Below are 13026 nucleotides of genomic sequence, written 5' to 3'. Positions count from 1 at the left end.
GAACAGGTGACATCTAGGGCTTTAGATGTGGAAGCCGACAAGCTGATGTGGAAGATTTAGGCTGATCCTGAGACCAGAAGTCTTGAAGGAGAACACAGGGACTCACAGCATTCTGAGTGAGTTTCACACACAACACACGCCCTCACGTGTGCATGCACATCTGAATAGATGATCAGAAGGTGGCAGAGCTGTGGAAGGGGGGCCTGGTTGGAGGAGGCAGTCACTGGACTGCATGCCCTTGGGGATCACATCTTGCCCCGGCCCCTTCCTGTTAGGGCTCATCTCTGTTAATGTCTGATATGATGTGAGCTGCCTTAACAGTGCCCCACCCCTGTAACTGAAGCCATGACTATTTTCTGGGGGTTTTTAATCACAAGAATGGGAGAGACAACCAAATATCCTCCTCATAAAATGCCATAAACTTGGATTTGGGCAGGTCAACGTCGAGAGAAAATGCTGCGGAGCCTTGGGAAGGATCCTCAGTCCCTAACTGAACTGGGCCTTGCAACAAGCTGAATTTATTGGAATCAATTCTGGGCTGCTCTGTTTAATCTCACTTAGAAGAAAGAACTGGAAGGGAGTAGGAGCTGTGCAGGGTTTTCTCTCGCTTCTTTTTCTCGCCTCACGGGATGCGCTGCGCTGTCTCCACTGTAAGGGCTCCTTTATGTATTATTTATCAACATTGGATTTTCTTGTTTCGTGTTTCTTCCTTGGCTGATAAGAAAGATGATTCGGAACTCTGGCAGTTCATGCAATGAGTTTATTCACCTCTGAAAAGGATGTCCCTCCAGGCATCTTGGCTCTCGGCCCACCTCAAGAGCACTGAACTAGAGTTCTGGGGATTTGTGTTGGTGCAGGGACACCATATTTACTTGTAGCAGTGTCCTGTGCCACCAGGAGATGGGTATGGGACCTGCTGTGTGCCCTGAGCAGTGTCCATTATCTACAAAGCCAGTGGCTTGGCTGAGATTCTCTCCGAAGCCCCTTTAATACAATTCTTTAATGTTTGACGGTCTCTGTTGTTCACTGTTAAGTATTTATACTTTCTTCCTCACTCATCTGTTTGCCGGGCATCTGCCACTTGCCACATCAGGTGCTAGTTTCTTATGACCGTGACCAAATACTCAGCAAGAAGCAGCTTAAGGGAGCAGGGGCCATTCTGGCCCATAGTTCACGTGCACAGTGCATCACGGCGGGGGGTGGGGGTGGGGAGGCGCCTAGGCAGAAGTGGGACTCCTCACCTCACATCTCCACAGAACAGGACACAGAGCAGGGGATGCACACACTCGGTAGGTCCCCTGCTCCCTTCTCTAACATCCAGCCCACATTTAGGGAGGGTCTGTACTCCCCGGTTGAGCTTCTCTGGTCTGTCTCTGAGGTAATTCTGAAAGCAATTGACAGTGAACATGAACCATGACATGGTCCAGTTTAGGGAGGGATATGGAAGCAGGCAGCTGCATGGCCCATTAGAAGGGGATATTATACATTACAGTGGGATGTGCGCCAGTTAGATATGTGTGTGTTGGAGGAGAATGAAATACCCAATAAAACATCACACATGACTCAGATAAAGATATCGATGCAATAGTCTATATAACACAGACTCGAAAGATCACTAACACTGTACTAGAAGGTGAAATGAAGTCTGCAGTGAATATATGCTGAGCGAATAATAAATTCATCTCTAGCTGGGTATAAAGGCCCTACCTGCAACCCTAGCACTTGAGCAATTGAGGCAGGAAGGTTTCCATGAGTTCAAAGTCAGCCTGGGATACAAAGCAAGACTCATATCACCATATTGCAAAAGGAAATCTCAAACCAAACATCTCATATCACCCTCATGCTCAGTGCTAGAGAAAACAACGGTGAACAATGGAAGGGCCACATGCTTATTAATAGCTACCAAAGCACTCTCATGGCATGAGGTGCTGTGATGGTTAGCTTTAAGTGCCAACATGACACAACCTAGAATCACCTGGAAAGAGAGTCTCAGGGAAGGTTGCTTTAGATCAGGCTGGCCTGTGTCATCTGTGGGGAATTATCTTGATTGTGCTAATCGAAGTGGGAAGACCCCGTCCACTGCGGGCAGCACCATTCCCTAGGCAGAGTGTCCTACACTGCTTAAGAGTGGGGCAATCGGACTGAACACAAGCGAGCAAGCGAGCAAGCGAGTGAGCAAGCATGCATGTGTTCCTCTCCGCTCTTGACTATGGATACTAAGTGACTAAGTTCCTGCTTTGCCTGCCTCATAATAATGGACTGCAACTTAGAGTTGTTATCTGAACTAAACCCTTTCTCCTCTAAGTTGCCTTGTGCCAGGTGTCTTACCAGGACAACGGGAACGAAAGCAGGGCAGGAGCCTCTATAGTGAGGACACGATGAAGACAACACAGTGGCGATGCTAAGCTAGCTAGCAGCAGGTCAGACTTGTGCTGGATCAGAGTGGGAGGAGCAACACATTGGGAGATTGACAACCAGGATGAGGAAGGTTAAACCCGGGTTTTTCCGGGTACAAAGGAAAGGAAAGGAGCTGGGATAGATGGGAGCAGAATGTCGTCTACACAGTGGCATGAGGGTGCGATGACACCTGGCAGGGAGGCAGGCAGTGTGGCCAGTGGGCAGTGTTTGTAGCCACCAGGGCCTGAGACTCAGTGATCTTACTTATGAAATGGTTCCGTACAAGGCTGTTTGTGAAGGGTTGGGCTACTGCCCAGCATGCTCCACTCTCAAGGCTCTTTATTCAGAACTCACGCTCACACTCTGCAAATTGCATTTTGGTAGTAGCCATGCTGCATGCTCAGAGTCTCGTGGTGGGTGTTTCAGAAACTGTGGCGGTTGTTGCTTTTAGCGTGAGGATGTTGCCTTTGAATAGAGGCAGGTGCAGGGAGTCTTCAGAGGACACTGTGCTATGGAGGGGCTCAGTGCTGAGACTTTGCCAGCTGGAGTGAAAAATGGCTTTTATTGCCACTGAGTTGCTCCTGACCCTCTGAGCGTCACCAGAGGGTGAGGGAGGCACAAAATTTGCATAGGAGTTCACACAGGGATGATGGGGCTCAACACATCACAAATATAATTACAAAGGACCGATTAATGCAATCAATCACTTGGCTGTCTGGTCTACCTCCAGGAGCAACTAGGAGAAGCAGCCACAAGATAGATACATTTTTTTTTTTAACAACTTACAAAAATCCAGACATTTGACATCACACATGAACACAGTCGAGAGTCAGCATGGATGTTCGAACAGTTTTGCAATGCCACTCTGCTGCCAGAGGACAGAGGGTGACAGGAGTGAAGTCATCCCCGCCCCCTTCCTTAGCTTAAAGGGAAGAGTCTGCAAGATGGCTTCTATTCACAGGCCTTGGCTTTTCCTTGGAGAGTGTTTCTCTTTACTCTTTGTGGTCCACAATCCACATCTCTGGACTGATGAGGTGGCTCAGTCTTTACAGGTGCTTGCTGCCAAGCTCGATGACCTGAGTTTGGTGCCTGGGACCCACATGGTGGAAGGAGAAAACTGATTCCCATATGTTGGCCTCTGACCTCTACATAGGCGTCATGACACATGAGCCTGCCCTCCCTCCCCCAAAAGACAAATGTTATAGAAATCAGTAATAACAGGAAATCCAGCCCCTGACCTGCCTGAAGGACCTCTGAAGTCTGAATACTAGATTTAGTGGAGGATCTCATGCTTCCCATGATCCTTGGTGTGGGAGAAGGAAGCAATGAACTCACCTCTTCCTCAGAAGGTGAGCATGGGAAGAGAGCATTGGCTGGTTTCCATAGAAACCCTCCTCAATTATGGGATGGCAAGTGGAGGATGTAGTTTTCAGGCCAGCTCTTAGATGAAGGGTTTGCCAGGGACTGGACAGACCAGCAGTCTTGGCACTCTGAGGAAATATTACTGTTTACAGAGTGGAAAGCTGCTTACACTTATGCATACTGTTTTATTTCCTCTCTTTACACTTGGGATTACCCCACTACTCTGCACAAAGCCTGATGAAGATCTCACAGCACAGGTTTGGTTTTGTTCAAAATCTCAGCCGAACAGAGAACTATCAGCTAAATGGAGATTCTGAGGCCTGACAGAAGTCTCACAGATATCACTCTACTGGAAAGAAAATGCTTCATGGGAAGAGGGAGTTGGGAACTGTTTGGAAAAACATTTAATCATCTTCTGAGATTTATCTGGTTGTTAAAATGTCTTGGGCTCCACCCTCCAGGAAAGTCACCCAAGTCAGATAATTTACCTGGGTTCGATTTTCTCAGAAATACGGCTGTGGGGATGAATCTCTACTGAGCGAAGGGAACATGCAATTATATGGTCAGTGTTTAGATACAGGTGCAGTGAGGTTTACAGGGCTCTCCTAGGGGAAATCACACCTTATGGAGGCAGGAGAATCTCTGTGGGCACACTAACACAGATGGCGGAGGCCTGGGTAAATACATCACCCCAGACTTCTGGAGAAAGAAGGAGTCACAAATGGGAGTTTTCACCTCTTTCTTTTTTTCCCCTTCCATTCCCCCCCCTCCTCTCCTTTCTGATACAGGGTGTCCTGTACAGCCCATATTCTCTATGTAGCCAAGGATGATCTTGAACTTCTGATCCTTCTGCCTCCAGTTCCCGAGTGCTAGGATGACAAAGGACCATATATCGCGGGATTCCGTTGATGTGCAACGTCCTGAATAACCAATCTCTGCAGACTGATAGCAGATTAATTGCTGCCAGGGTTGAGGGGCAGGGGAACAAGAAATGAGTGCTGATGGTGCAGGTTTCTTTGTGGGGTGACAAAAATGTTCTTAAATCAGACAGTCGTTATGGCCACATGATTCTGTGAATGTATTAAAGTCCAATGAACAGCAAGCACATTTAACCATTGGACCGTCTCTCCAGGCCCTATAACCCAGCTGGGGAAGTGGCTCAGTGGGTAAAGTACCCGGTTCTTGAATGAGGACCTGAGGAATCCCAGTGCTGGGCAGGCAGACGCAGGTGGATCCCTGAATTATGCTGTGCAGCCAGCCTGGGCAGTCAGAGAGCTACAGATTCACTGAAAGACCCTGATGCAAAGGCAAGTTGGATGGCATCTGAGTAATGACATCTGACACTTACCTCTGGCCTCACAAAGAAGTAGTTAGAAGCTTTAGAGACAGTCCCCCAAAATAGAAGTCAGTGGCCATGGGGTAAATAAAGGAGGTCAACATCAATACTCTCCAGGGAAATCCAAATGTAACCATTGTGACACACCACAGCACATAGAATAGTGAGACTAAAGAGATGGACAATAAACTTCGCAAGACCAAATGGGGCTTAGTATACTAAGAATTCTACATACCAGTCCAATAACAATGCAGCACCCATTGGCTGGTCCAATATAAACCCAAAACCCAAATAACTACCTTAGCACACTGGCTGTATCAAGAAAATGGGTTCAACTACTGCAGCCAGAGGTGAACCCCAAGCAGAGCCACACACACACATTCACACAGGTACCAGAGTCACAACCCGCCATGTTTGTCCCAGTGCTAACCAAGCTGACTCTACACAGGAAACAGCCCAAGTGTTCACACACAGAGTCGATGAGTGCATTCAGATATATTCACATGGTTATGAGCACAGATAGATTATGGCTACATGGGAGGGCAGAGGAACTTCACCAAAGCTGTTCATGAGAGATCTGCTGTAAAGTCTTGTTTCTATAAAGAGGAACCATAGGAAAAGCTAGTTTGTGGGGAAAGGAGACAGAGGCGCAGGGGGTACATGTCTAGGAGGAAGCTCCCAGGTTGTGGCTCCTAGTTGACTGATGATGGAGGTTTGTATCATTGGTCAAGAGTTAAATCACCCAGGCTGGATGTAATCATCTCTGTGACAGTCCTGGGTTATTCAGAAGATGGTGTCACTTGAGTAAGCCATACTGAGTGCAACCTCCACATTACAAAATAAAATGAGGGAGAGGCTTCAGGTGACTAATTTGGAGTGATGCTGTGGGCGACTCCTTTTTTTCTTCACTCCAGATACTGTGAAGTAGAAAGAAAATCTAGAAGCTTCTATTTATAAGGAACCCTAGGCAATGGCTCAAGGAGCTGAGGGTAAGTGACGATTGGAGGCTTAGCTCTTAAGGACATTTCCACCACCCCTTTAAGGCTCTGTAAGGTCGTGGATCAGGGAGGGGCTCACCCCAGGGTCAAACCCCTACAAGTTGAACTTCTGGATGCTGGTAGACAGTTAGGGAGGGACAGCCACTATCTTCAGCTGTATACCTCCTGATGGCCCACCAGGTTCCAGTAGAGAGTTTGAAGCCCATAGTCACACAGATGGCCTGGGTTAAACTCAGTGGGTCACAGAACCAAAGAAATTAATGTGGGAAAGGCACATTGAAGGGAATTGGGGAACGATGATGGGTGTGGGGGAGAGACAAGGGAGGGTGGGTGTGAGGGTACCCAGGATTCCTTATAAACATGTATGAAGTTGTCAAAGAATAAATTCAGTAGAAATTATAAAAGGGAAAATTCATATAAAAATGTATAGATTGTATGTGAGTATTCACAGTAGTCTATTTATAGTACTCAAACAATTGAAAATGCCTAAGTGCTTTTGAAGAATTGAGTGGCTAAACAAAATGAGATATATCCACTTTGTGGAGTATTATTTAGTCATCCAAAGGAACGAAGCATGGATTGACCTTACAACTTGGAGGAACCTAGAAGACATGCCAAGCAAAGAGGCCAATGGCAAAGAACACTACAAGATTCTCTCTCTCTCTCTCTCTTTTTTTTTTTTTTTGGTTTTTCGAGACAGGGTTTCTCTGCGTAGCTTTGCGCCTTTCCTGGAGCTCACTTGGTAGCCCAGGCTGGCCTTGAACTCACAGAGATCCGCCTGGCTCTGCCTCCCGAGTGCTGGGATTAAAGGCGTGCGCCACCACTGCCCGGCTACAAGATTCTCTTGATGTGAAATGCCCTGAAGAACTAATCCTTGGAGACTAAAAGCAAAATTGCTGCTGGGTAAAGGGTGAGGGGAATGGGGAAGTAAGTGATGATGACGATGCAGGTTTCTTTGTGGGGTAACAAAAAATGTTCTTAAACCAGAGAGTAGTTATGGCCACATGATTTTGTGAATATATTAAAATCCAATGACTTGCACATTATCAAAGGGTACGCTCTATGGTACGTGAATAATGTCTCAATAAACCTGCTACTAATAAAACCTTAATAGATTATGGATCAAAAGTGATAAAGTTAGAAATGAATAAACCCATGTCTTCCTGCCTCAGCCAGTTCTGTAAGAGGAAAAGCAGATATTGTACACCAGGCATGAAGTAGCTCCTTCATTGTCTGCTAAATTCAGTGAAGAAGGGAGACGTTGTAATGAACACATTAGAAACAGATTTACACGCTTGCCGAGTCGACCCGTCACATTCACATCAGTAAAGACAACACAAAACTCAGAACAGGTCACAAAACAGGGCCATGGATGACAGCCTGGCTGACATGTGGCGTCAGTGTAAAGATTAGCCATTACACAGGACCCCTGGAAAATGAACAATTCCTATGTATGTGACAGAAGCTTGATAGAGATTTTCTCCAATGTGACAATAATCTTTAACATTTACACATGTTTTCCAATAGGGAGATGCGTTCTAAGGCAGAACAGGCTCCCAGCTATCAATCATACGAAGCAAAATCTACAGAATCCACTCTGCTGGAGGAAAAATGAGACCTTTTGTTTTCGTCCTTTTGTAGAAAACGATGCTACCTATCTAAGGGTGTGATGAAGCCCTGGAGGCTCTGCAGGGCAACAGGAGAGAGAAAAAGAATTATGAGGCATCATTAGGTAGTTGATTAAGAAAATATCTTCACATTGAAAAAGCTAAAGACACCAGGAGAGTAAGACAGCTGGGCTGTCATGTCACAGGCCCTGGGAAATAGAGGCCACCTCACAGGCTGCCTCTGTCTGATGGGAATGTCTGTCCAGATCTCTGGGTCCACTGGACGGCTTCACCCCTCTGTGAAAACTGGGGTTTTCTTTTAGTCTGGCTTGTTCTTATTTTTCAACTAGAGGACTGGAGTGAAGTTGTACAGCTTTATTATCATACATACAGTAATGTTGCGGTTCAACCATAAAATATGTAGGTGGGAAGAACTCAAGTTACACAAGATGGAGCCAGTCAACATTCCAGGGGGAGTGGGGCAGGGCTCAGGAGCCCCAGTCACAAGCTGAGGGGCTCTTGACAGTTGATGGCTGCTAGGGGTGAGAATCAGTTTTCTTTAAGGATGTGACCTCTGATGGGTGGGTCATATACTGGTGGAAGGCTTCACATCCTTAAGCACATAGACTGTACAAAACTGGACTCCATGGGTTATTAGAAAAAATGGGGAGGCACAAAGTTGAGGGGGGTGTGGGGGTAGATCTGGGAGGAGTAATAGGGATAAATTTAGGGGTGAATTTGGTATGAATACAAAGTATGAAATTATTAAATAATTAATAAAAATATATTAAAATTGCAAAAAATTATTTCTTTAATCTAAACTACTGATCATCAACTTAAGGTATAATTTGAAAATGAAATGGATTGACTAAATGAATAAAGTGGTTGATACCTGATTTTAAAACTCTGAAAATAATTTGCAAACACGTTGTATTAAAATGAACAAGAAACTGATTTACCCCCACCCTGTAAGACTTGAGTTTGACAGGAAAATGTAAGTTTGGTCAGCTAGAGTTAGTTGAACATCTACTAAGCTCTGGGCAGAAATCAGAAGTCTTTCTTTGGAGGCTGTGGTGGTTAGAATGAGAATGACCCCCATAGGATCATATGTTTAAATGCTTGGTTCCCAGTTGGTGGAACTGTTTGGGAAGGATTAAAAGGCATGGCCTTGTTAGAGAAGGTGTCTCACTAGGGGCAGGCTTTGAGGTTTCAAAAACCCAAACCATTCACTTTGCTTCATGCTTGTGGATAAGAGTGTGAGCTCTCAGCTACTGTTCCAGCACCTCCCCACAACGATGGCCATGCCCTAACCCTTGGGAACCGTGAGCCTCAAATAAAATGCTTTCTTCTATAAGTTGCCCTCCCTGGTCATGGTGTTTTGTCATGGTAATAGAAAAGTAAGATAGAAACCAATGTGATAGTATCACTGTTATGGCCTGTGGACCATCTGCTTGAGAGTTTTATGTGAGTCAAACATCTTAGTGAACAGAGTCATTTTCAGTCTTGTTATATGTAACAGCTCACAGCTCCTCTGTTATATAGTTCTCTGAAACTGAGAAAAAGGTACCCTATCCACAACAAGATAGACCACTACATAAAGAAAATGTGGAAAACACACCTTCCCAACAACCACACACACCTGCGACCCCACTGTGGGATGCGCTCATGTATGTTAGAAGTTCATACCAAGATAGCATCCAAGACAGTCCCAACTTGAAATGATCAGAATTTCCATCCTGAGCTGATAAGCCTTGGTCTTCACATCTACAATCCATCTTTCTCTCTTCTTAGGGCATCAAGAAAAGTGCTTGCCATGTGTTTGGATCCCTAGTATTCCCATGAAAGCTGGGTGGGCATGATGGCAGCCTATAATCCCAGTGCTCAGGACACAGAGACAGGGTGTATTCTGAGCTGACTAGCTAGGTTACCTGAATTGATGAGTTCTGGCTCAAGTTAGAGACTCAATCTATAAGGCACAGAGTGATCGAGGAAGGCAGAGGATGTGAACCTTTGGTTTCCATGTGTATATGTGCATCCCTGCATACACTTGTACATGCAAATGTACATCCCCACACATGTGAATATTTATACACATGCACACCCCCTCATTCACAATACAGACACAAATACAAAACATGGAATGGCCCTTTGGATAAGAATGGCTCATGTTTAGAATTTCATCATCACCATAGCAACATGGTTCCCACCACCCCCTTCATCTTCATTTACATGTTCTCCATAACTATCTTCAGCCTGTCATCCTCTCTACCAAGCCCCATCTCAGCATCTCAACATCTCACAAATAGTACCTGCTTTACCGTACCCTTAACCAGCTGTGGAGGAATGGTGTCAAATATGTGGTTTTGGTTCTGACCCAAAGAAGCCCTGACTTTAGCATGTGTCCATCCCATGCATAATACTCATGACTTCTTGGTCAGGCACCAAGACAGCAGTAGAATGTGGTCTTACATCTCAACCCCTCCCTGGTTTAAATGGGAAACAACACATGGTCCATGCCTGTGATAAACAATGGTCCTCTACACACAATAACTCAAGTTTTTTATATGTCCATGAGTCACCATGCAATTACCAGGAAAATCCACTCGTCCTCCTTGCTGCTCTTCAGACGGCCTCTCCGTCTGCACTTACTGCTATACTAAAATTGCAATAGGACACACATAACACAGTGCTATGGAAATGGCACTTTGGTATTAAAAGTTATTTTCTTATGGACTTTAAAAAGACTAAGTGCCTTTGTCTCCCAGGGCTCAGGTATTTTAGATACACAGCAGTCACAGGGGACCTGTAACACTGTCCTGGGCTTACCTCTTTCTTGGTGAATTTTGGCGAGTGATCATTTTTGTCATCGATCACGATGGTGGCTGTGGCCGTGCCTGTCAATCCGACATCCAGTCCTGCCATATCTTGAGCTTCAATGATCAATTCATACTTGGGATTTTCCAGAGTCTACAAAGCAAAGAAACATCAGAGAAGACAATGTTTAGATTTGAGGTACTGTTTTGGAGAACTGGCAAACATTTTTCCTACACCTTCTAGAGCAGGTGTCTTTAACTGACCATGATATTTATATATATATATATTAGGTATATATGTACCTTTGAAATCATTCTAGAGTGATAGTTATCATCTTTAGATTGGAAATAGCAACCAGAATGGATTCTGATGACTTGTTCTTGTTAAAGGGAGATTTTACACATTCTAGAATGTTCTATGGCCTAGGCGTGGGCGTATACTCATGGTGGATGTTCATGCCTACACCTGTCATGTCAAGGAAACTTCTGAATCTGATCTGGACATGGGCTAGCCCCACCCCTGAGGTCACAACAAAGATGGCGGCTTTAGGAACCCTGGGCCACTATTCTTTGCACACCTCAGTATACTGGGTCTTTCTTATGAGCACATCAAGCTGACCACTGCTTCCTTGGTACAGGTGGAAAAGTAAAGGAGGTTTAGTGTCTTTTACGTGGTATTTCCTTTGTTGTCGTTCTTTTAGTATCCTGGACACCAAATCTGGACTTTGCATTTTAATGTAAACACGGACTCATAAATTTACCATAAGTGAGATTGTATGACTAGATCTTCTTATTCATATATTTCTTGACTACTGGACAGATCTCAAAGGCCATGTTTGTAAGAAATAAAATCTGATGGTTCATTCTGAAAACTGTATTGAGCCAGCTTAGGTCTGAATACAGAATAAAAAACAAAACAAAACAAAACAAAATGTTTGCTAGTCTTGATGCCCTCCCACAACTACCTCTGCTAAGTTACGCACCCCCCCATAAAAGTTTAGACTAGAAAATTACTAACAGCCACGTTTGCCTAGTGACCTGTAGATATAAAAAGGTCATGTGCCTGGAAAACTTTAAAATGCAGAATATTTATTTTATGATACATAGAGAAGAACCCACATGAGGTTTTTGTTGAGAAAAAGAGTAAGCACCAGAGGGAAAAACAAGACCTTTTTGGCATTTCAAGACAGTGTTCTCCTGATTGCTCAGTGAGGGGACAGAGAGGAAGGGCTGCGTTAGGCTAGGACACTGTGCTCTGTGCTCTCAGAGCCCGCCATCCCAGGAGCTCTGCGAGTTCATAAGGTAAACTACCTCACCTTTGCTACTGTCTCTTCAGTGTTCTTATTGTAAGGTCAGGGTCCATGTTTCTCACGGTGTTGACACATTCAGAACAGCTAACCATATGACTAGGATCCTGAGATGGAGTGTGTGAAGCTGTGTGTAAATCTCCCTTATGGGGCTGCGGGTGTCGGTCACTCAGCACCCTTTTTTTCCAGTAAGCTGCAGCCATGCTTCCTTTGGAGACTCATCAACCACCTCTCCCTGTCTGTGGGGTGTGGGCTTGGATCACCTTTGTTTTCTCTATGGAAATTTTCTAGGATCATCTCTGATCAGAGTCACCAATAAGAGCACCCAACCCAGGGTGTAATGGCCAGGCAAGCTCGGCCTGCGCAATTTTTATCCCTCTGGTGACAACTTGGGAGCACCAGCTGGAGGTGCCAGGTGAGCTATCTCACACCACAGCAGGGCTGGGACAAGAGCCCCCGGGGGATGAAGCCAAGCAGAATGGCTCTGTGGGCATTGTACATTGGAGAAAAACAGACAGCTGCCCAGAGCCAGCCCGGCCTGAGGATTTCTCTGCTGATAAAGGCATTCACTCTCCTCAGTGGCCTCAGTCCCTTAGGATTGATTGCTTAATCACTCACTGAGAGAGTCCGAGCGAGGCCACCTTCAATGACAGAAATAGAAGGTGTTTATAATTGCATTCACAGCCCTGCCGGTGTGATGACTTCCAAAACTGGGGTACCAATTGGTAATTAATAGGGTCCAAAAGGAGCAAGGAATAAAACATTAATGGAGGACCTCTCGCTTCCTTCCAGAACTACAAACCCACATGGGGAACTGAACACATGAAATCTTTGGAATGTTTTTTTGAAGGGTTGGTCATTGCTTGTTCCCATGGACGGACTCTGTCTCTGTCTCTGTCTCTCTCTGTCTCTGTCTCTGTCTCTCTGTCTCTGTCTCTCTCTCTCTTTCACTCTCTCTCTCTGTCTCTCGCTGTGTGTGTGTGTGTGTGTGTGTGTGTGTGTGCGCGCGCGCGCGCGCGCGCACACACACACACACACACATACACACGCATGCATGCACATGTGTGTGGAGACTATAGATTGATGTTGATGGTTCTCCACTTTATTTATTGAGGCAGGGTCTGACTCTGAACCTAGAGTATGTCAAATGGTCTAGTCTAGCTAGCTAGCTTGCCCCAGGAATCCTGTTTCCACCTCCAGGGTGCT

The 13026-nt window shown here is 45.4% G+C and overlaps 1 protein-coding gene across 1 annotated transcript in view; it reads right to left on the bottom strand.

Annotated features, from left to right (window-relative positions):
- The window catches only part of Cdh13 (cadherin 13), a 1005873-nt gene that overhangs the window by 113662 nt on the left and 879185 nt on the right, over positions 1 to 13026 (bottom strand). The window contains exon 8 of the mRNA XM_028875721.2: positions 10527 to 10667. Within this exon, the coding sequence (XP_028731554.1) occupies positions 10527 to 10667 (141 nt within the window). The remainder of the gene's footprint in view (positions 1 to 10526; positions 10668 to 13026) is intronic.

The sequence above is a fragment of the Peromyscus leucopus genome, chromosome 5 (assembly GCF_004664715.2).
Source record: "Peromyscus leucopus breed LL Stock chromosome 5, UCI_PerLeu_2.1, whole genome shotgun sequence".
In the NCBI taxonomy this organism is placed as follows: Eukaryota; Metazoa; Chordata; class Mammalia; order Rodentia; family Cricetidae; genus Peromyscus; species Peromyscus leucopus.
This window is presented reverse-complemented; position numbering and strand designations above follow the sequence as displayed.